Source organism: Cucurbita pepo, chromosome LG06, assembly GCF_002806865.2.
Source record: "Cucurbita pepo subsp. pepo cultivar mu-cu-16 chromosome LG06, ASM280686v2, whole genome shotgun sequence".
Lineage (NCBI taxonomy): Eukaryota > Viridiplantae > Streptophyta > Magnoliopsida > Cucurbitales > Cucurbitaceae > Cucurbita > Cucurbita pepo.
This window is the reverse complement of record NC_036643.1, coordinates 1,495,203-1,520,099: the sequence shown is the minus strand read 5'-3', so window position 1 is coordinate 1,520,099 and position 24,897 is coordinate 1,495,203. Positions and strand designations below refer to the sequence as shown.

Below are 24,897 nucleotides of genomic sequence, written 5' to 3'. Positions count from 1 at the left end.
TATATCTCTTCTCTCTCGTCTGCGTCATTTCATTTCTTAACGCTTTATTCTCCTCTCTCTAGTTTTCCCTCGGACGACATCCAGCAATTAAAATAATAATAATAATAATAAATAAATAAATAAATCACTATTCGAAGTGACCTTGATTAACTTACAATTAATGAAAAAGAAATACGATTATTCTCATTATTGTCCATCTGTTTATGTTTTGTTTAATCAAATTTCTAAAAGCATTTTTCTAGAATTGATTTTATTTATATTGATCAGATTGATGATATTTTTCTTTAATAAACGTTCGGTTCTTACCGAAATTGGTAAAGTGGAAATGTGATTTCAATCTCAATCAAACTGGGAGGAATATCGGATAATAATTTCCATCGTAATTTACAAATTTTTCTTAAAAAAAAAAAAAAAAAAAAAAAAACAGAGCTCGATTAGAACTCTACAAAATTGGCGGCAAAATTTCTCGATCGGAAAACAATTTATTTGAAAAACTCACTCGTGTTCTTCCTCGCCGGATTCCTGAATGACTGTGTTCGCTTCAGAAGAAACTTCTCGATCATACACTTTGGTCGATTTCTCCGAATTCTCCGCTATCTTTTTCTCCTCAACAGCGGTTTTCACGGCGGAGGAAATTCGTACGCACACAGGCCTGGCTAAGAACGTCGGTTTCTGGTTTCCGGCCATTATGACCAGAACGTTATCGTCGTAGTTAGCCTTCTCAGACTGCATCTCCGAGTCGATTTTAGCTTCGTTACTGCCGCCGTTCTCCAAATCGTCGCTGCCTCTGTTCCGTCGGCAGAGGTTCCAGTGAGAACAGACCAAAAGGACGAGCGAAAAGGTAATCAGGATCATCATCGACGCAAGGCCGCCGAAGAGATACGGCAACGGAGAGTGCCACAGCGATCGCTCTGCAATGTTCGGACTGGTCGACGGCGAAGAGTATTGTGCCGACGGCGAGATTCTCTCCATTGATTTAAGCTTCTTTCTGCTCTGTTACTGAATTCGTTTAATCTCTTCTCTGATTTGATCGGAAGAAACAATGGAAATGGAAAAGGAAATTATTAGGTCTGTGAGATGAAAGAGCGTGAAGAATGAAGTATTTATAGGAGGAAGACAGCAAGGTGGATAGGGACGAAGGAACGGAGCGTTTTTTTTCGCCTCATTTCTTTCTCTTTTCCTGCGTTAGCTTTTCCTGATGGGTCACGTTTGTCGGTTTGTTTAAGAAGGGAATATTCTCTTTTACTCGCCCGAGTCTTAACACTTTTATTAGATCACGAATTTGTCCACTTTATAGTTTATATGCACTCATGCTAAATAATTTATGGCTCCTAAAGGGTAATAATGTCAAATTAAATTTAAACCATATTTTTCACCATCAAAATTATATTATTAAATACACTACAAAATATATATATATATATATATATATATCTCGAGATATACATGTTTGCCTGGCGTGAAAGCTTTTAATACGGCAGTTATTAAAGTTATGATGGATCAATATCATGATTAGAATCTACGGTCAGAAACAATTAAGTCAAACCTATTTGCTCTCAATCTGTTGGCCTAGCCTAGATGTTTGAATTTATTCCACTGCCAATAACTAAATGTAGTATTAATGTTATTGTTCTTACCTGTCTTACTCCACACTCTGGTTGGGACTATAACTACTTTAGTGTCTGACATTCCTCAACCTTTTTTCAACTAGATTGAAAATTTGGGCGATATCTAAAGCTTGTGTTATCTTTTTGAATTGACCAATTCACTGGATTGTTAAACCAGTCCTCTAGAGTTAATCGACCCGTTCCAAGAAGACTCATTCAACGAGTCGTCTAGTGTGTATATTTTTCATTTAATGTTTTTGGAGATCTAGGTCATGGTTTAAAAAAATTAACCTTTGAAATATACTTTAATTTACGCTAAATGTCAATTTAGATAAGAGCGGAATATAAAATTTATATTTTTATTTTAGAAATTCAAAGCTTGTACAAACAACCTATTTTGTCTATTTCGTTGTTGTGCCTCTTTACCTTTTTGAATCAACACTGAAATTTTAGTTAAAAAGGACATGGAATTGACCTTTGAAAACTATATTTGTTCTTTTGAATTTTAGCTATGATTTTAAAATTTCTAAAATGTCGAATTGTTTGAAAAGTGAGAAATAAAAACAGTTAAAGAGAAAGGAAAGGTTATGGTTATCTTCCCAATTTCAACATAGTTTAGCATACAAGTTACTCAATATCATCTTTTACACGACTTTCTAATTATTGCAATTATTGCAACTAATGAATTAAAAATAATTAAATTAAAATTTTTATTTTTTAATTAATAAATTATTGTTTTTAAATTATTTCATGTCTAATAAACCTTAAACTTTCAATTTTGCGTCACGGGATCTATGAACTTTTTTATAAAAATGATTTTTTTTTATAATATTTACTAACCAAAGAAACAAACCCTACAAATTTAGAGACCAACTCGATAACATTCGGGTAAAGGAAGGTACATGAATGAACTAATACTGAGGATAGAATGACTATGAAAGATTTAAAAGGATTAAAAGTAACTACCTATACCAATAAGGTATAATTTTTTTTTCCAGTGGCTCAATCGTAAGAACTCTATAGTTAAACATGTTTTGTTTTAAACAATTTTATGTTGAGTGGCTTCATAAAACATGCGGGAAGAACTTGTGTTAGTTTGTGGTGATAGTCTTTGCTCTTAGAAGCGAAAAGTAGGTAACTTGACCATATGTTGCAAGAGATACAGAGAAATGTCGAAGCTATTAGGTATCAAAGCTGTATATAATTAAAATCCTGGCTATACTATCATTACAAATGGTATCAAAGTGGTACCTGTCCCAGTAAGATGTGGTTCGAGGATAAATCAACACGGAAGTTGGTGAGCATGTGAGTCTGAGTAAATAATGAGATATATGAATGAATTGAGATCATATTCATAAAAGAGCGATCACGAAGATAAAAGGATAAAAAAAAGAAGTAAATAACGTTTAACTTTATTATTTTTAATCACGATAGGTGAAATGAAAAACCTGCCGCAGCAGTGAACAAAGCAGGTGGTGGCCCCTCATACTAAAATACCCTACAAGCATCTTGGTTTTAGTAGGCCCACTGTCTTGACGCTGGTTGGTGGGCCCTATATGGGCCCACGAGAATTCATAGTGGGCCCATTTTGTGGACCTATTGAAGACCCGCGATTTACGCCTGTTTCCCGCTATTATATTTGACCTTCCTGTATTCATCGAGTTTAGACGGTGATCTTTATTTTATTATTATTATAATAAAATTATTATTAATTTTTTAATATGAGAATATAATGTATTTTAAAAACATACACGAAATGGCCTAGTTGTTTAGAGGTATTCCTAAAAGTTTTTTTTTTTAGTTTATTATTTTCTGATTCTAATTCTACAAAGCATTAATAAAGCTGTTATTTTTAATTTTAAAATTGTGAGTTAATAAAGTTATTTAGTGGCTAATTTGTACAAAATTTGATATTATTGAAATTAGTAAATTTATAAAATAATGGAGGATAAAAATTGGTCAATTTTATTTAAATTAAATTGCTATGGACAAGTTTATGAATAAAAGTTTAAATTGATTTTTGTAATTCAAAACTTTTAATATTTATTTTTGACTTTTTTATATTCTTTTTTTTTTAATTTAAATTTTTAAAAGAAGTCAATACATACCCACAACAAATTTTATAATACTTTTTTAAAGGTTTTTTTAATATAAAAAATTAAATATAGTTATGGGTTGTAGTTTTAGGGTTATTATAGTAGGGCATAAGCGCCAATTTTATTTTTAATTAAAATAGAACCAAATCTAATTGGACAAAAAAGCGAGATCTATAATCGTGGTGCATTTTCGGACACCTAATTTTATAAATGGGATAATAAATTTTATTTTATTGGGATATTATAAGAAATATATCCGTTTATGCTTTGGTTCCCTACCACCACTCTGAAGAGGCCTACACACCCCTCGTGGGCCCCAAATCAAAATCCATTTTTGGACCTTTTTGTAAATAAAATATTTTGGAGCGCTAATTTTATATTTTGTAATTTCTTTGATCAATAATTTACCTCAACAATAGAAAATATTTTATCATGTTCAAAAAATCATATATTTAATAAAATGGTTCAAATTCAATTAAATCGTTTTCATAATTTCCTTCCGGTTGATATAATGTTGAAAAAAACCATATAATAGTTAGGGAGTGTCGAGGATTATTGAGAGTGAGTCCATATTGGTTGGAAGATCATGGGTTTATAAGCGAAGAATACTATCTCGATTGGTATGAGACTTTTTGAGCTTATGTTTAAAGTGGATAATATCATACCATCGTAGAGAATCGTGATTTCTAATCATGCCCTAAACTTAGCCATGTCAATAGAATCTTCAAATATCAAGCAAAGACTTGCGAGCCTCGATTATAATGAAGCTCCAATGAGCATTAGTCACATAGGCGTGGTACAAACGCTCCAATGTCTCTTTCTTATTTATCAAAGCTTGCTAGTGTTCATACCATTTTTGTACGACCTAAATTCTTGTCTGTTTTGGCTAATTACATATTGTTGTCAATCTAACCATTTTAAAACGCGTATACTAGGGAGTAGTGTTCATACTATTTTTGTACGATCTAAATTCTTGTCTGTTTGTGCTAATTACATATTGTTGTCAGTCTCACCATTTTAAAACGCGTATACTAGGGAGTAGTGTTCATACCATTTTTGTACGATCTAAATTCTTGTCTGTTTGTGCTAATTACATATTGTTGTCAATCTCACCATTTTAAAACGCGACACTAGGGAGTAGTGTTCATACCATTTTTGTACGACCTAAATTCTTGTCTGCTTGTGATAATTACATATTGGTGCCAGTCAGCCATTTTAAAACGCGTCTTATAAACAAATGTTCCAGCTCAAGTGAAGAAGTACCATAACCATAGCATGCCACGTCATTCTATCATCTCTAATTGAAAAATATTTTTATGCAATTTTTAGCTTAACGATAATGAATATATAATTACAGTGTAGTTCTAAATTTGCGCATAATATTTGAAATTTTTTGTATCGGATCTTTTGAAAAGTTTTTAATTTAGTGCAAACACGTGCTTAGTTATACTAACAATCAATATTAATCAGGATCTTTTGGAAAACTTTTAATTTAGTGCAAACACGTGCTTAATTATACTAACAATCAATATTAATCATAGTAAAAGACAGTTCATCTATATACTTCTTAGCTCTCACTATCAGAAGAAATATCAGAAATGACGAAGAATATGAGGAATCATTTGATAGAAATATAAATAAAGAACGGTTAGATTCGTAATTAAAAAAACCTTATATTATAATTTTCCAAAACATCTCATTTTAAAGAAAGAGCACTACTTAAAAGAATTACAGCATTTGTGAGGAGAGAATAATANTTTTTTTTTTTTTTTTTTGTGCAGTTTTTTTTACCATTTAAATCCAAAACTAATCATTTCAAATTAATTTTTTATCGGTATGCCGTTTTTAAAAAGAGCGGGAAATTAATTTCAAATTTTGTTTATCAATTAAAAATCAAATTTAAATTTCCAAAATATTGAGTTTTAAAATATTTTAGGTTCCAAATAAAAATTAAATTGAAAGTTTGATATTTACAAAATTATAAACCGTAACTTGTACGGCCCGGGCATTTCGTCTTTTATGTACAGCCTGGCGCTACTATAAAAGCGGGTTAGGACGGAGAAAAGGAACGAGATCCGCGTCGGAGTCTTTCTTTCGCGCTATTTTCTGTTTCTGAGAGTCACAATATGGAAATCAACTTCCTTAATCTACACTCTCATTTCCAATTTTTCTTCGTCGTGATTTTGTATAAACGGATCACAGACACGGCGCGCGGACCTTCGATTCTAGGTATTTTTCTTCATTCAGAATCGTTTATTTTCATCCATTTACGTTCAGCGACAGATTAATCGCTGTTCATATTCCTTTTAGTTTTCTACATTTCGTTTATAAAATCGTAGAGTATATCTGTTTCTCGTCGACAGATTAGTCGCAGTTCATATTCTTTTGAGTTGTTCTAGCAGTTTTCTGCACTTCATGTACAAAATCGTTGAAATATGTATTTGCATTTGTCATCTTCCAAGAGATGATCGTAAAATGTTGAATGTTCATCTAATTTCATGTCGATTTTTCGTGTTTCGCGTCCGTGTTTGGATTTTTTCAGGACGAGGCTCGTAGCTCTTGTTCCGCAAGAGGTTTCTCCGTAGAAATTGCAATGGCTACACACTTGGCATGTTCAAATCTCTATATGCTCTTCGATACTATAAAACGCGGTCTGAAGCTCTCGCAATCTGCTAATATATTACGCATCATCCGTTGTAATGGTAAGTCGGCTTATATGTTAAAATCGGCTGGAAGAAGACAATAATCATCTAATCTAATTTTGTTTATTAATTAGATATTTGGAGGTCTATACTGCAAGATCTCGATTAGATTATTGTTCGCATGGACTGTTGCTGATTTTAGACGATGACTATTTCATCTTTGGCGCTGTTTTTGGCGATAAACGAGTCATGCTTACCGCTAAGATTACCGTTTAAGCTATACAATGCACGCGGAGGTGGTTTGTCTCTGCAATTTGAAGGTCTTTTCTCTTTTCATTGATAGGATAACATTTCTGTTGCTATGAAATAAAACTGCACTCAAAGATTTAGTCTAATCAAATCATAAGAAATTCTTTGTCATTTTCACGCTTCATATTTTTTGCTCTCAAGAGTTAGCTGTGTTGAGGAACTTATGCATTTCATGAGTTTTCAAGCTAAACCAAAATTCTTTATCACTGCCTTGGTTTTGTCTTACTTGAGTGCATATATCTTCAGGAAGTCAGGACGATTTATACTAGTGCTATCTCCCTTCGACTGAATTTCAATGTTAAGACCATTATTCATAACTGCGCAGCTTTTTGTTTGGCTCACAGTATAATCTTCCTGCCTAAAACTGATTTTAAAAAATGTGTCCATGGAAAATAAAGGTTATCAGCTGGTACATCTTGAGCTGAATGTATCCATTTTCCAGAGATGAATTGAATTTGAGGTGTAGTTTTTCGTCAAAGAAATTTGTGGAGCAGATTGTGTGCTTGTTTTTATTCCCTCTGTTCTATTGTCTTGAAAATACTGTAGTTTGGCTGCATAATTTTTTGCTAGATTTCTTCTGTGTTCTGTCTTGCCATTTTTGGTGAAAAAATGTTGCTACATAGCTCAACACAGTCCTATGTTTATCAGCTGTATTCTGTTTCTAAAGGTTAACGAAGCATGTAAATTGGCCCTTTTTAACATCTAGTTACTCCATATCCAATGTGACATGTTTGTTCATTTCGTTGTCATCCCCACATTTAGGGCATATTATTCCACTCAGATGTGTTTCTACTTCTGCATTTCATTTGGTTTTAAATTACTTGGCACTATGACTACTGTAATTAATCGTGTGAAATGTATCTTCGCTGTAGTTCTCCTAAATTTATTATGTATCTAATTCGAACGATATCTGAATGTTAATTGACAGTGCAAGGATGTTGGGAGTCTAATAATCAACTCGTCCAAACGGATGTTGAAGCTTTGGACCTACAGGTTTTCTCACTCTCCTTCTGATATTATGTTTTACCGTCTTCATTGATCTCGCTATTACAGTTTGCTTTTTCTATGCTTGGACATCCTCTAGGGAAGATAGGTGAATATGTTATTTGATTAGGTTCCAAGGGTGGTAATCTTACCCTAGGGGGTAAAAGATTTTAGTGCTTAGAATGGATAAGAGATATTAAGGGTTGATATTTTCGTTCTTTTTTTCTTCCTTCAATTTGAAACACATGCATTTGATAAAATTGGTTTTTCCTTTTTTTCCTTTTTTTTTTCCCCCTTTTCTTTTCGTCTTGTAAGCAAATTTCGTGCCAATTTTTTAAAGCATTTTCTTTTAAACCAACTCAATTGTTTGATAATGAACCAAACAGTGAAACATTTGACTTCGATTAGTTAGGAGGATTTGTGTAATTTATTACTTTTAGAGAGTGAAATATTTTATCTAAAATATTTATTTATTTTCAAAATATAAAAATAAGGTTGGTAATTCGATTTCAATTTATATTACAAAAAAATGACGTATTAAAAACTATATATATAAGAACAAATAATTATAAAATGTATGACTTTACTAGGGCATTTATTTGAACTAAACTCAATCCAAACCATATGAGTTGGGTTGAGTTAATTTTTTTTTTTCTTTTTTCTTTTTTTTGTTAATTGAATCTCCTTAACCATTTTGGAATAATAAATTTAATTTATTATATTTTACTGGTTACAAATCCTTTTATTTTACTACTCTGTTTTTAAAAAAACATTTCTCAAAAAGTAAATTTTTTAATTTTAGAGAATAAAATTTAAGATAAGGCATTCTTTTTTCATTGAAAAAGTGGTAAAGAATAAAAAAGATGGTCCGACCTCTAAATTTTGTTTTTAATTTTAGAGAATAAAATAAAAGACATGACATTCTTTTTTCATTGAAAAAAATAGTAAAGAATAAAAAAAATGAGGTCTGAGTTCTTTTTTCTTTTTGCTTTTGAAGCATAAAAAAAATAAAGACGATATTAAAAGTTAGCGTCATTCGAGGCCATTTTATGTTATATGAGGTGTGTTTGTTTTATTGAAAGATATAGTGTACTATCTCTTGGTCCATTCCTCTCTCCTGCAAAATTTAGAACGGAATAGAATTTAGGCTATAAACAAAAAAGCTTCTGAAAGTTATTTATTAATATATTATCTCATGTTTTTCCAAATATTTCCAGACTTTTTTAAGTCACTGTCACACCTGTTGTAATATTTTTGAATTCCCTAGATATTCTTGATGGAGCCCAATAGAGTTTTACGTTTTAACATGATTGAGTTGTAAAACATGATTGAGTTGAGATGTTAGGCTCTTAAGGTAGCTCGATCACCCTTCAATTAGTAGGAAACATATAAAAGAAGATTAGTGTCCATGTTGACTAAAGTGAAGATTTAGCTAATTCTCACGAAAGCAAAATGTGATAACTTTATTACAGATTTTCTCTGGAAATTAACCACAGCTTTTACTGTACAATTTACAAATTGGGCAGGTGGTAAGGGTAAGAGGATATGTTACAATGATTACATTACTTGACCCAAAAAAGAAAAAGAAAAGAGGTAAAGGGAAGATTACAAAACTTTCCTACTGAACTGTTTCTACCATTACCTTTCTCAAAACAAACCATACATTTACAAGGGAGGTTGTGGTAAATACCGTTCCAGACATTCTTTCAACTTCTGGAAGGAGATTGGCTTTGATACGAACGAGTCCATACCATTTTCATAACACTCATCAGCGCTTTCTGACATTGAATTTGCCGTCATCTGCAGGTACAACACCCCACTCATTTCATTACTTACACTACTAGTAAATTATTTTCTTGCACGGAGACCAATCCTAAATTAATGATGATTTCAATTGTTAAGGGTCTTTAATATTTTTTTATATGAAAATTATGTTTATTTGTTAACCCTTTTTCTTAATACTAATTTTCTAAACTATAGTTAGCTTTTAAACATCAGGTAAAGTAAATTTTTAAAACTTGTTTCTTTGTTTTTGAAGGTTTTGTCAAGATTTTAAAGGTGTTTCCAGAAAGTGGTAAAACTAAAGAAAATGTAAATTTATTTAGCTTTTATTATTAAACAGGGTATTGATTTTGAAAAATTTTATATAACATTTTTAAAACTATATATTATGATTATATTCATGATAAAAATAATAAATTAACTGGTCTTTCTACGTGAAAAAAGTAATATTTAATACATTTTTGAAACTTCAAAGCTGGTGCGTGAAAAGAAAAGTGCATGGTAAGTTTTATTACATATTTCATACGTTTCTAAAAAAATTCAAAATTAAATTGAAAGTTTAAAATTTTATCATATCAATTAACTTTGAAATTGTTTGAATATATTAGGGGCTTATTAAACACGTTTAAAACAGTAGTTTAAAAGTTCATAAACTAATCTGGTAATTTAATCTATATTTTACCTAGTATTACTTATATGACATGGTGCATACGCATAATAGCATAGATATATAATTTCTTTTAATGTTTTATTTTGATTTATTACGTTTTAGTACGTTGTTCGCATAAATGATTAATGATTAATGATTAAGGCCGTTGATTAAAAGAAAAAAGGAAAGGGAAAAAGTACTCACAGCAACGATGGGTATCCTGCGGGAGGAAGGAGTCCAATAAGGCGTAGTTGACTGGATTCCAGCATTTACAGCTGCCTCCCAGCTGCCTGTTTCCTCAAAAGAACGAATTAACCTTGTAGCTTGAAGGCCATCCATAACTGGCATGAATACATCCTGCACGAATCGACCAAAATTTCCTCATACAATTCCAACACGTTTAAAAAACCTAATTTTCAATTCCTCCTTTGATTTTAATCCCTCGAGCCTTCCAGATATTTGGTGCTTATCGACATGTCAATTCCACTAATAATTCTAGTGTCTTCTGGTGTTCTTATTAAGTTAATAAGTAATCCTCATATACCACAATGATGCAAGCAAACAGAGTAAATTACTGAAATAACGAATTAAAAACATGTCATGTTTTGAGCACCAAATTTACGAAATATAACAAAACTTAAAAAGTAAAACTGAATATATTTTTTAAAAAACTGTAGATTTGATGTTTAAAAATCTGCCTACAAAGTATTGCCATTGGGTATAAATCCGGATGAAAGTGCTAAGAGTATGCTTCTAGCAGGAGTCGAGAATCTTCCGAATAAAAATAAAAATGCATGCCTTAACAAACAAAATAAAAATGTCATGCAAAATCTTGAAAATATAGGTAATTCCACAAATAGAAAAATGATATAATATTTACAGTAATAAATTATAAAACTTACAAAAAGAAAAAAAAAAATACAACGGCAGCTCAAAGATGTTATTTTTAAAAATTATAAAAGTGATGATATATATTAAATAAATATAATTTTGTTAAATCAAAATGCATGCCTTAACAAACAAAATAAGAAAATGTCATGAAAAATCTTGAAAATATAGTTAATTGCTCAAATAAAAAAATAAAATAGTAAAATGATATAATATTTATAGCAATAAATTATAAAATTTAGAAAAGAAGAAAAAACAAAGGAAACAAAAAGATGTTATTTTTAAAAATTATAAAAGTGATGATATATATATATTAAATAAATATAATTTTGTTATGCACTTTGATAAAAATTATGTCGAAGAGGCAGAAACACATACCATGAGAATGAGATCGTAAGAACGGCGTTGAACTGCACGAACAGCCTCAATTCCGTTAGTTACAACGTGGATTTTTTGGCCGAACTTCTTCATCATGGATTGAGTAACCATAATATTGGTCTTATTATCCTCAACAAGAAGAATTCTGGGTTCCAATCCCACTGTGAGTTCAGAACCACTGCTACTGCTACTTCTGCAATGGTTACTTCCATCATCGGATCTCTCCTTCCCCTGTTCTGTTTTTAGAAGTTTATTACTTGGCTTTTCCAATCCATTTTCTTGCTTCATTGTTTCTGATCTGTGAACTGAATTCACACCAACATTTTGGGACCGAGCATTAGTGTGTGGTTGGTTTTCGCTGTCAAGATCTGAGTTCATCCGACTCGATGAACATTGTGATTCGCTTGAGGCTACCGCAGCAGCATTGGCATAACGGACATCTCTAAGAGAAGCAGTCTCTTGTGGTGTGATGTTGTTTGTGGGAATAGGAAAAGAAGGTTCAGAAAATCCATTGAGTTTGGTTGAGGTGTGATACCCAGTTGTATGTAACATTGAGTTTGGGATGATCCTTGTGCCATTAGAAGCTGCTAGAGAACTGAAACTGTGGGGTTGGAATTGGAAGAAGCCCTCAGTCATTTCGTCATTTGTGGACTCGTCGTCGGAGAGATCATCGGAATCATCGGAAGGACTGCAGGTGGTTGAAACCTTGTATGGCAAAACAAATGTAAATGTAGATCCATGGTTCTCTCGGCTGGAAACGGTGAGATGACCACCCATCAATTCAACCTGCTCCAAAAGCAAGTGCATAATGATGGGTTAAGCAAGCAAGAAAAGGAAAAAGTTGGATTATGTTCGGAATAACCCCCTCAAAATTGAGGAAAATTTTAACATGAAGGAACAGTTTACCAGCTGTTTGCATATTGCCAGCCCAAGTCCAGTCCCTCCATACTTGCGAGCATGATCGGCACTAGCTTGCATGTACTTCTTAAAAAGGGTTGGTAATGCATTCTCTGTTTCATTCCAAAAGAAATCAAATGAACATTACTACTCATAATTGTGTAATAAGTATATTAAATGATCAGAAATATAGGCAAGCATACCTGGTATTCCAATTCCTGTGTCGAAAACATCACACCGTATCCATACCGTCGTTTCTGGTGAACAAGATTCGTTTTCTCTATTTCCATTCTGTGTGGTTTCACTTTTACTAGGGGTTCCTGGTGCATCAAAATGCAAGTGATTTCTGTCACCGTGTTTCTGGCCACGCGAGCCATTCTGAGGGGTTGGAAGACATGTTCCTTCTTGCCAACCATTTACCGGAACTGTTGAGTTATCAGCCGTTGATTTCTTGGGGCTTTCTTCTCCTTTTCCGATGGGTGGATAGGGTAGAACATAAAGGTTAATTCCAACCTTTCCTTGATGAGTGAACTTGATTGCGTTGCTGCATCGATTAATTATCTATTTAGAGGACTATCATATGATGATGTGGGAATGGAAGCATTAAATTCCTTCTGCATTAACCCTTTAGTGCTCTTTCTATCAACTATATAAGGCATTCTACATGAATGTTTTGAATATAGTCTTGTCCGTGATTTATGCATGTGTTTATCACGGATTTCATGTCACACATTGGTCAACCATATTACCTCAATGACGACACGAATGCCTACTTCCTCAGGACAAGTGTGTATATTACTTGTACCCAAAACTAGGCTATTCTAACTTCTAAGATGCCTTAGCTTCTTATTAGCGGAAAAGAAAGATAACATTTGGTAATTTTGTGAAACAGGGCAACCGGCACCAAGTCAACAGATGCCAGGGGAGGGAAGGCATTAGAGAAGGAAGAGGAGTAGACCTATAAGTGAAAATTGATCTTCCCAACGTATTACCTAAGAATTGAATTCTGAATTATTAACTTAGAATTTGGATGGAAATTCTTTGTGCAACATACTGTAAAGTTTATGCAGTCCATATATGATTTTATTCAAATATTTACAAAATTCAGTACCTGATCAAGTTGGTGAGGATTTGCCGAATCCTAAGAACATCTCCAATGACCTGAAACGTTGCACCGTTTAATGGGCAGTTTACACATCTAAACGAGCAATCGAAGATAGGGATTGCAAAAAATTATAAGGGTTCAACTATCGATGGTGTGAATAAGCTATGAAGCTACATGGCTAAGGTTTCTGAAAAGGGGACTGAATAGGGTGCACACATTTTTAGGATTAATGCACATCTCCAGGCATGACCCTTTCTACCTCAAATGTTCGAGGCATAAAATTATCCATATGATGCCACCAGCCTAGGTTGCTATGGCATATTAAATTAAAGGCCATACGTACCTATTACTCGATTTTTAATTGTGATTCAGATGCCTACTTAGCATACAAAATCCAGCTAATCAATTGAAAACATTTAATATTCATCTATAACCCTCACCTCTATAGGGACATCATCTGCTATACGTCCCTCCAAAACTAAGAATTTTCGCAATGATGCAGCAGCAGTCTGCAGAACATGCTTCACAACCTCTCTTGGACGGAATTTTGTAGCTTCCAACTTCATTACTCCTAATAAAAGAAGGCAAAAATATCATATACCTGATCAGCTTACATTTGAAGTAGAACATAAATTGGCTTCCGTTAATATGCCACTAGAAGATAATCCTTCAAGTGAGAGGAAATTGTGAGCATAAACAAGTGAAAACAAACACCCAGTTACATCTGTGTAGTCCTATTGCTCGTTGTCAGTTGTTATTGAATATCGTGTGGACTAAGAAAAATAAAAAAGGCCTACCAAATACATCATAACATCTCAGTGCACCAAAATTGACACAAATTTACATATAATAGTTGAGTATTTTTTTCGTTACACATTAATAACTCCATGAATGTGGCTGAAATGCTAGAATTAAAACCATGTTCTACGAAAAGAAATTCAGACCTGACTCGACCTTAGAAAGGTCCAAGATATCGTTTATAAGTTGAAGCACCAAGTCTCCTGAAGACAGCATAACATCCAACAGATGTCGCTGCTCCCGATCAAGTTTCGTGGTGGACAGAATCTCAGCCATACTAACCACTCCAGACAGTGGAGACCTAATTTCATGTGACATGGTTGCTAGCATTTGCTTTGCTCGCATTGTCTCCTCTGCAAGAATGAGGAAAGAAAAAAACAATGAAAACTTCAGCAGCTAAATTGAGCAGAAATAGATAACCAGATAGGTTGAAAGAAGAAACTAACCCGTGATGTGAATTGTTTTGTTCAGCTCTGACTCCTTGGCTTTTTGTACTGCAATCTCCTCGCGAAGCTTTGCCATCTTTTCTCGTTTTTTAACCTTTTGTAAAAGAAAAAGAAAACACATCAATATAGATGACAGAAATAAGATATGTGATATTTTGATTAGAAGTATATATACATACACACACACACTGTTTACATGAATGACTAACATGTAAAATGGAAAAGGAATTTTACACAAATATACTGAAGCGATCAAGCACCTGATCGGTTATGTCCATTCCCACATAATTTATTCCAATTGTTTCCCCAGCCTTGCTGAAGACAGGTTCAACGTAAATCAAAAAGGTCTTAAGCCCAAATAATTCCGTATCAAACTGAATCTCCCTCTTTGCAGGTAGCCCTTTCTCTAGCACTTCTTTCTTGAAATCTTGAGATTCTTTAACACCAGCACCAGTAAAAATCTCAACGTCTGTTCTTCCTATAATATCCTGGGAAAAAGAATACCCTTTGCATTACATAANAAAAAAAAAAAAAAAAAAAAAAAAAAAAAAAAAAAAAAAAAAAAACTAGAGGTCGTAGTTTGTCCTGATACATTGAGTTAATTTTAATGAAGTCATACAACAGCATGTTGGGGAAAACGATACACAATTCCTTTAGACCTGGTATGTGAAAGAAATGGTTACCTCTTCTTGCAAACTTGGAAAATGATTGTAGATAAATCGGTAGCGCATTTCTTTGTCCTGAAATGCAAGTATTCAAAAAGTCAGTTCCTTATGGTTGACCTGAACAATAATGATTGCAGCATGCAATTCACACAACCATGGAACAAAAGATGACTTCACTATGTAGAGCAGAACAATGAAGAATCTACAACTTCTAGTAGTTGACGGCATGCACAAATTGCGTTACCTTTGCCATTATTTTACCATTCTTCTATTTCGTGTATGTATTTAAAGAAAATCAGAGAGACCAACAAAAATAATTTTGTTAATTTTATAATTAAGGATCCACAACACACTTAAGAAGTTGAGCTGTCTTGTATGTTCTATTACTTTCTAAGCCAAGGATACGTTTATTCTAGAGACTATAGCAAAATCCCTTAAAACGATTGAAATAACTAATGCAGAAGTCCGAACTGACAAACTCAGGAGAATCAGAAATTCCGACATCATAAAATTAACATTATGAAGTTGAAATAGTACCTGATGACCAAAAACCACAGGTGCATTCTGCAGCACAAAATGCAAAAAATTGTCCGCTCTTTTCAGAATCTGTGACAACTCCTCAACTGGTGAGGACTGCTTTTCAACATTTCTTATGTTTTCCCTGAGCTTCTCTGCAAGCATCTGCTCGCGCTGTAGGCTTGCTTCCAACAGTTTTTCCAGATCTATGGCTCGCTGCTTCCAGTATGTCACTGTATCATACGCTGCATCAATTTCAACTCCCTTACTTTGAATGACGAAATCTGTTTTCCTCCTTGGAATATCTTGCCATATATCACAAGATTCTTCTAAAATAGAAATTGGACGTTTATCACCAGCATATCTTTCTTCCTCAAAAAGATGTTCCTCTAATATTTTCAATTTCTTGAGCTCAACTTCTTTCCTCTGCTTGCTGAGGATGTCAAGTTCTTCTCTAAGGAGACGCACAGCATTCGCTTGCTTATACTCCCACTGTTTTGCGAGGTATTGTAATTGTGAAGATCCTTTCTCAGTATAGTTAGTTAACTCTATAAGTCTCTTGAAATCAACAATTGTCGGTTCCTCTATTATGTTAACTTCTTCCAACATATCTTGATCTGCTCTTGGCCTTTCTACGTTGAACTGCTTTCTAACATCTGGTCCAACGTCCTCAGGCCACATTGAAGGAACAGCTTCGATGTCCATATCTTCAATAACCTCAGTCTCCATCTCGCAGACCATGGCAATTAATCAGCAATTTCTTCCAACTTGCACAAGAAAGTAGATGACAATTCTACTGCAAATAAATTCCTTGAAGACGTAATACGTCGTGCATCTTAGCTCATCCATGTTCCATCCAGCGCACACAAGACGGTGCTACCAGATGAATAGGAGAAAACCTTCGAGACTGTCGTAGATGGACGTAGTTATAGAGCAGGTCCTACATATGCAGAAAAGTTCAATGAATTGATTCATTGCACGACTTCCCATCAATAGATCAAAACTTAACATCAATCAAAGTATTTATACATATGATAGTTTCAGATTGAAATAAAGTGGATTTCTAATTTTCGAAAAATGAATTATATCAGAAATACGCGCTAGCGTACGCTTAACTAATTGAATTGCGAAGATTTTTCAGTTTCAAAGCGGAAGATGCACATCTTTGGATTTAAACGATAGCGTACGCTTAATTACTCGAATAGCGAAGACTTTTCAGTTTCAAAGAGGAAGCTGAATATCTACCATCAAGAAATTAAAAAATTAACAAAATGCAAGCCTGAAAAAAATTTATGCTCAGCGGAAGCTGATGATGCTCAGAAATGCAATTAGAAAGGAAATCCAAAGATAGTGAAGGTACTCTTCCAAATACATTACAAAATCTCCAAATGTGAAACGACTAATAAGAGAGGCGAAAAGATGACTCTGAACTCGAATTCCAATTCGCGATGATCAGATTCAAATCAATGAAACCAAAGTACTTAGCAAGAAGCAAGTCAAAACGTAGCTGGAAGCTACATTTACGAACGAAGAGGATTGAACTGCAGAATGCGAGATTAAACGGATCGTGCTTCACAATATGAAAAGAAAACACCGGATTACAGTTCAATAAGCTAACCTCGTATCCGCAATATCAAACGCCAAGCGGCACCAAACCTCCGAAGTCCGAATCACTGGAAATGAAAACTCAAAAACAGCGAATGGCTACAACAATAGATCTGAGGAATCTTTGCCGTTGTTTATCAAAAGTTTCTGGTGGAAATAGAAAAATCAGAGCGAGCCACTGCGCGCACAAGAGAGGAGAAATGATTGAATGCAAGAGAAGAAAGCATGTGACGGAAAAAAGAAAACGAAAGAGAGAGAAGACAAGCCTAGGAAGCCATGTGCATTAGGAGGTAAAAAAATATTAGAGAATTCTGGCCTTTTCGATCACCTTTTTTGTCCATCAATTTTATATAAAATCGTCTCTGATTCCTCTTGCGACGACTGAATTCTTTGAAGCTCCTAATGCAAAATCCTGAAGAACAGCAAGAACAAATTACACAGCGTTTTCTCTCACTACGGTGTCAAGTATTTTCTCACTGATTCTCTCTCTCTCTATCCTCCGGAAAGTGAAAATGAATCAACAAAAACTCATAAACGAACAACGAAATGGCAGATTTAAAGAGAAGAGGGAAGAGAGAAGAGAGAGAGGTTTGGAAGTGTACGATCACTTTGAGAGTGGAAAATAAAAGGTTTAAAAACGCTGAACGTTTTTGTTGTTCCCCGCCATTTCAGCGGTGACGTGTTTACGTTACGCGTGTACCTCACGCGCCAAACGACGTCGTTTCTGCATCCCCAAATCTCTAATTTTGCGTTCAATGAATATTGCGCTGTTTTTCAGCAAACGTCTACGTGGTGCAAACTGGATTCTAATTCAACGTGTTTTCATTTTTAGAATAAATATACAAATTAATACTTTAATTTATTCTTCAATTTCTCAGTTTTAGTTGTATTAAAAGTATTTTTTTGGTTCATATTTTCTATTATTTTATTTATATATTTATACCATATATAACTCAACTAATTAAAACAGATTAAAATTGGAAGTTTCCATCCTTTATCCAAAGATTTGTTAAATAAAATACAAAAAAATATATATATACATATTATCTCGCTTAAGAATTACTCTCCAACTCAAGATCCAATCCATTAACAGATCACATTCTAACTATTAATTAGTAAAATTGATTTTTCTGAATTTAAATAACATCAATTATGTTTATTAATAATAATTTAACGACAAATTATAAATTCTTTTATGCAATATAAATAGTGGTTAAAAAAGTACTTAAAAAAAATTATTTTGGCAAAAATTTATATTTTCAACCTTTAACCAACAAAAAAAAAAAACAAATAGTCGTACACAAGTTTTAGAACATAAGATAATGTCGAAGACTTCAAAAAAAAATAGTCGTACACAAGTTTTAGAACATGAGATAATGTCGAAGACTTCCAAAAATAAATACCAAATTGAAAACTAAAAACTTTAAAACTAAGTAACCATTTGGCATATTTATCTTCAAGGAAAATTAAATTTTAAGTTTTTTTAAGAGATTTGTGCCTTTTTATATATTTTAGGTATTTGATATACCTAATATTTTTATAATTAACAAATATATCATAAATAAAATTAAAATGGGTCTATTAAACACAAAATTTAATTCGATAATTTAATAAATATAAAAATAAAAATTTAAAAATTTATTAAATATAAAAATGAAAAGTTTTAAGAATTTATTAATTAATAAAATTTCCTATTTTTTTAATAATAAAGGTAAAGGGAAGCTATATGGGGATTGTGGTTCAATTAACTTGGGCATCATTGGTTACGTTGCTAGTGTTCGATTGTGGAGTGGGTTTATTTTTTTAACCATGGTTGGAACTTGAAAATCATAAATGGATTTTTTTCGTACAGTTATCCTCCAATGAAAAGAGCCCACGTGGATACAATTGGGCAGAAATTGTCTGAGCGTCCACATGGTAGCAGAAGGCAAAAACATGGCTAGATCGAAGAGAAAGTCTCGCATGGTCAACGACTCCGTAATTACTAATTAAAGTGCTATTCCCATTTCCCTTTAATTAATTTTCCTCTATATTGTTCATCTAGATCCCAACGTTGTAGGAAATAAATAAATTGATGAGGGTAAAAAGGTCATTTTGTACTAATATAACTGTAAATACATCAATTACTATAACATTAAGCTTGAAGGAAAATATATTTAAAAGTTATTTGAATTACGTATAGAATTATAAGTATATATTACCTCTAATTTTCTCAAAATGGTAATTTAGTGGTTAATAAATCATTTATATTATTTAATTTTTTAATAAATTATATATATATATATATTTTTTTTAATCGATTGATTTAGGATTAGATTAGTGGTATAAAATTTATTTATATTTAAAATAAATACTGTGATTTTTTTAGATTATAATTATGAACCGTGAATCATCAATAACAAATGATTTGATTATATATTACTCGTCATCAATTTTGATTAGGCTACACACAATGAATCTCATCCGATAACGGTTTGATCATGTTACATTAACGATTTAAATCATATTCAACCATTTATACTTGATTGATTTAAATAAATGATTATTTTTTTTTTTAGTTAATTTCTATCAAAGACAGAGTGAACATCTTATCAAATAATTGTTTGGTAAAAAGTTTACTTAAGTCAATGATTATCGACATGTTTGGATCCCTTCGCAAAAAGTCTATTAACGTTTTTTATTTGTATCGAAAGTACAGTCAAATCAATTAAATTACAAAAAAAAATTAATTAATAACGAAAAATCATTTGATTTTAATATTTTAATATAAATTACATGTGTAGCTTTGAAAGTGATTCTTAAAAGTATGGACAATTATGATTCAATGAAAAACGCAAGGCTAGCTATCGTTGTCAAACACTTTAGTCCAATTATTAATAAGATACAATAAACGGTTTCTCAAATGAACATTAATATTATATATATATATATATATATAATTATGAGATTTAATATAATATTTGATTAGGTGGACATATACACTCGTCTTTCAAGGAAGGCTGATCAAGTATTTTAGACTATGCCTTTTCTTAGTGGATAATAAAACATAATTTTATATTTTCAAATCGATGGGTTGCCAAACATGTTCTAGATTCCCGAATTTGTGGTGGGGAAGGCTTTGGTCTTTTGTTTTATAACCCAAAGCCATTTTATGTATATATTTTTTTTTATATTATAGTTTTTATTTTTTAGAACGTCACCTAATTTCATGTATTAATTAAGTAGGTCCATTCCATAACTTTATTATTTATAGCTTGCTGTCTTATTTTCCGTTTTTAGTAACGTTTCATGTTTTTTTTTTTTTTTTNTTTTTTTTTTTTTTTTTTTTTTTTTTTTTTTTTTTTTTTTTTAACAATTTAAACACTTTTAAAATGTATAATAAATATGTAAAAATAAATATAATCTATAAAAATTTCAATATTATGGAATTTTAGGGAAATAACGAGAAAAAAAAAAGAACTAACAAGAAATGGAAATGTTATGAAATAAACTTATAGGATTTGTTTTGCCTACTTTATAATAAAATTAAAATATAATTTATATATTTATTTTTAATAATATGCTTAAATTCATAGAACCTGTTGTAAAATATATTATTAAAGTATAAAGAAACTGTTCATCAACCATATTGGATTATTTATTTATTTATTTATTATTATTAAGGTTCTAATATATTATTATTATCCTACTTCTAATTTAGTATTTATTAATAAATATTTTTACTGTCTATTAGCTCTCGTGATTTTTAAATTGCAGGGGAAAGACACATGCATGTCGCACGTGAGAGAGACAATTGATCGGATGAGCATTAAAATATTTTCAAGGCACATTAAATGCCCTATATAAATTATGGAAATTTTAATAATAAAAATACACATTTGTGAATTTCCCTTTTTACCCTTTCAAATAGATTTATACTACTACAAAAAGGATTTATATTGTTTAAAGACGAGGTTGAATTTTTTATTAAGAGAAAATTAAATTATAAGCATGACTATTATTTATTTGTTAAAATTATTTGTAGTCTGTTTTTTTAATAATAAAATTGAACTCGTAAAAAGAGGTTAATAATCAACCGTGGATCATCTACAAAAAAGGCAATAATAAAATGTCAGGAATAAATTATTAAACTTTATAATAAAATATCTGTATAATTAAAAATAGGAATAAAATAATGGTAGTTAAAAATATTAATAATTTATGTTAATTTGAGCGATGGATCGTTGAATAATGGAATTAGTTGGAGAGACATGGGTATGACTTATGAGAGAAAATTGGCCAAGTGGTCTAGGTTTTATTTATTTATTTATTTATATTAAATATTATTTAAATAAATAAAGTTGAAATAAGTGATATAATTGTTATTTCTTTGTACAGCTCACCATCCCATATCTGTATTTTTCTTTCTAACCCACTTAGCAATTCCGCCACGTGATGGTTGCTGACTCAGCCATGAGCATTATTTGACTGCCACGTGGTCTCGTGGGTCCGCCAAGTGAAATTCTTTTTAATATTTGTTATTTCTTTAACGATATTAAAAGAATTTAAAACCATGAATGAACAGAGAAGAAAAATATATTTAAAATAGATTAATTGAAATTAGTGAAAATTCTAAGGACAGCTATCCTTAATTTGCGGATTTACTTATCAATTGATTAGTAAAAATATATTTAATTAATTATAATTAACGTGATTCCGTCACCTCTTCACTGGGTTCCATGAAAGAAAGCCCCATCCGTTAGCCAACACGTAGCCAATCAAAATTTACATCGAGAGGGTAAATATGTAAATTATTAAAAAAAAAACCAATCCGTGTTATTTAACTGCCAATGATCAAATTTGTTTACACGTCGTGTCAAGGAAACGCTGACGTGGATTGTGGTTTTATAGGCATACACGAGGGCAAAGGGAAAAGCCACCATTTTTTTAATCCAGAAAAAATCACTGTTTATTAAAAATAAATAATTAATTTATCGTTTTAAAATTTTATTTATTTATGTTTATGATGTTAGACGAACACAACTCTCCACAATGGTATGGTATTGTCCACTTTGAGCATATACTCTCATGACTTTGCTTTGTGCTTCTCTAAAATGACTCGTACCAATGGAGTTAGTATTCATCGTTTATAAACCCATGATCATTCCCTAAATTAGCCGATGTGGGACTTCCATCATCCAACACCTCTCCTCGAACAAAGTGCGCCTCTCCTTAATCGAGGCTTGACTCTTTTGGAATCTTAGTCATTTTTTACTGCCTTCGAGGAGGCTTGACTCCTTTTCTTTTAGAGTTATTTGTTCGATATTTGAAAATTTACCAGTCTATTAACACGACTAAGTTTAGTACATGGCTCTGATACCATGTTAGACGAATACGACTCTCCACAATGGTATGATATTGTCCACTTCCTAAAAGTAGAGGAAGAATAGGGTGACAAAAAAAATGGTTTGTTTCTAATTATTGGTTAAATATATCATAGATATTAAAAGAACAAAAAAAAAATAGATTGTTACTTAGGGATCTGAGCCCGGTGATAAGCCCAACACCGCACGCACTGGATAGGTCACACAGAAGCGAGAGGCGATTTATGTTGGAAATGGGTCCCAGCGGGTCCTGTCTTTCCGGACCTTTTTTGCCTCGGACAGCTAGCTCGCTGGCTCGGTCACTCTTCCACTTTCCTTTCAATCACGAGTCATCCCCATAACATAAACAAACAGACAATCAACCATATGCCTTCCCTTACTCCAACTTCATTGTCTAAGAACAAACATTATTTTGTGGGGTTTATCCTTTCTTTCTTGGAAAACGAATTCGTTTGTATTTGTAATCTCAAATTCAATAATCTTAAAGAATTTTTTTTTAAGGGTTATAGTTAATTTTTCATAATAAAAGAAGAAAAAATAAATAATTTAATCCGAACACTACTGTAGTTTTTGAAATAATGTATTGGTTCAACCATTGGAGTGTTACGGTTACAACATTACTTGCAAAAAGGTAACTACAACCAACGGTAAAATTTTAGATTGTCTAGTGATCGAGCAAGCTCATAAACTTTTTTATTAATTGATGTGTACACATTGTAGCGAGTTTTTGATGGCATAGATAACCGTTAAAAAAATATCATGTCACAAGGAAATAATGTAAAATTGAAATTAAATGTTGACGAGTCAAGCATCATTCAAATATTATTAATTCAAATTGTTTGTATAGACTCTAATTATTAATTATTATTTTTTAATATTAGTATTAATTAATTTGATTAGGCAATATTAATTAAAAAGTGAGAATTTCCTATGATTGGATGGGTGTCATTAGCTGTCTGGTAATTATAGTGACACATTCACTTTATGTGCGCAGGAGACGGAGTCGGAGACGGGTCCCCTTACCCCACATATTATTTGCATAAATAGCCCATCCCCTACCAACCTGTAAAAAAATAAATAACACCACTTGCTAACAAAAAAAATGCATAAAATAACACATAAAAATTAATTAATTATCTTTTTTTAATAGGTATCGAAATTTCAAAAATGCCAAATATTCAAAATTTTAATTAATAAATCTATTAAATATATATATATATATATATATATATATATATATAAATGGTATGTCGGTTAAAATTGCTCGATTTATAAATTCCATATTGAATAGATAAAAATATATTTAGACACAGAATTTAAAAATTATAGATTAAGTCGAACAACTAAACTTGTAAAAGTCTCGAAAGCGTATGATTCCATTCCACAAGCCTTTAATTTTTAATTTTAGTTTTTTAAAGTTCAAGTTTAAAAATATATTATAACCCAATATTTTATTTTCTTTTAATTATTATTATTATTATTATTGTATGGCCTTTTTTTTCTAAATAAAATAAAACTCCCCCGATTGTAAACTTGGAACTTTGGCAACTGACTTTATAACCGTACGATGGGTGACACGTGTGCAGCATGTGTTGGGAAAGAAATGTACTTTTGATGGAAAAAACAAAGGTGGTGCAAATTGCAATAAAACAAAATAAAAGGTTTCGAAGGTGCAATTTTGTGGCAGTGAGTAGGTGGCATAATTTTTTTTGTTTTCTTTAAGGTTTTGGTCCTTTGTTTTTAAATAATTGACGTCATATGCCCCATACTCTTTCATGTGTTTGTTTAATACCAACTTATTTATAAATTACAAACTTGCAATTTATTGTACACCGTCTCGAATGGAAGGTTAAATCATGAACCAAAATATAACTATATTACAGGAAAATTAGATCGAACTAACAATTTTGAGTGGAAGGGCCAAATTCAAGTAGTCTAATGCAAACTAGGGACTCCGGTTGAATTACCTTCAGCCAAATCCCAAGATGCTAAGTTGACCTAGCTTCCCCAAAATCGAACCTGACCCTAGCTTCCTTGTGGCGAGCTATTCGGGAACGACTTAAATGAATTTGGTCCTATTTTTGTTTGATAANAAAAAAAAAAAAACAAATTCATGTGAATTATAAAATATCGAATTTAAAATTAAAATATGACGAATTTAATAGAT

At 31.9% G+C, this 24,897-nt stretch overlaps 2 protein-coding genes and 1 long non-coding RNA gene across 3 annotated transcripts; 1 reads left to right on the top strand and 2 right to left on the bottom strand.

The window, feature by feature from the left end:
- Nucleotides 1–282: 282 nt before the first annotated feature.
- On the bottom strand, nt 283–1,056 carry LOC111797531 (protein GLUTAMINE DUMPER 5-like). Its single transcript, XM_023680554.1, has one exon. The coding sequence runs from the start codon at nt 970–972 to the stop codon at nt 496–498; it is 477 nt and encodes a 158-aa protein (XP_023536322.1). The 5' UTR covers nt 973–1,056; the 3' UTR covers nt 283–495.
- Nucleotides 1,057–5,795: 4,739 nt separating this feature from the next.
- Nucleotides 5,796–9,217, top strand: LOC111796712. The gene is made up of 5 exons (XR_002815406.1): nt 5,796–5,932; nt 6,246–6,405; nt 6,480–6,665; nt 7,583–7,647; nt 9,165–9,217. It is a non-coding gene; the product is annotated as an uncharacterized LOC111796712 (long non-coding RNA).
- Nucleotides 9,218–9,275: 58 nt separating this feature from the next.
- LOC111796711 (histidine kinase 5-like) lies at nt 9,276–17,966 on the bottom strand. The gene is made up of 14 exons (XM_023679452.1): nt 17,696–17,966; nt 17,381–17,545; nt 15,784–16,702; nt 15,265–15,321; nt 14,842–15,069; nt 14,582–14,675; nt 14,282–14,488; nt 13,778–13,908; nt 13,344–13,393; nt 12,436–12,776; nt 12,242–12,345; nt 11,336–12,121; nt 10,274–10,426; nt 9,276–9,438 (listed from the first exon to the last, which is right to left on the bottom strand). The coding sequence occupies exons 3-14, from the start codon at nt 16,501–16,503 to the stop codon at nt 9,304–9,306; spliced, it is 3,006 nt and encodes a 1,001-aa protein (XP_023535220.1). The 5' UTR covers nt 16,504–16,702; nt 17,381–17,545; nt 17,696–17,966; the 3' UTR covers nt 9,276–9,303.
- Between the last annotated feature and the right edge of the window lie 6,931 nt (nt 17,967–24,897).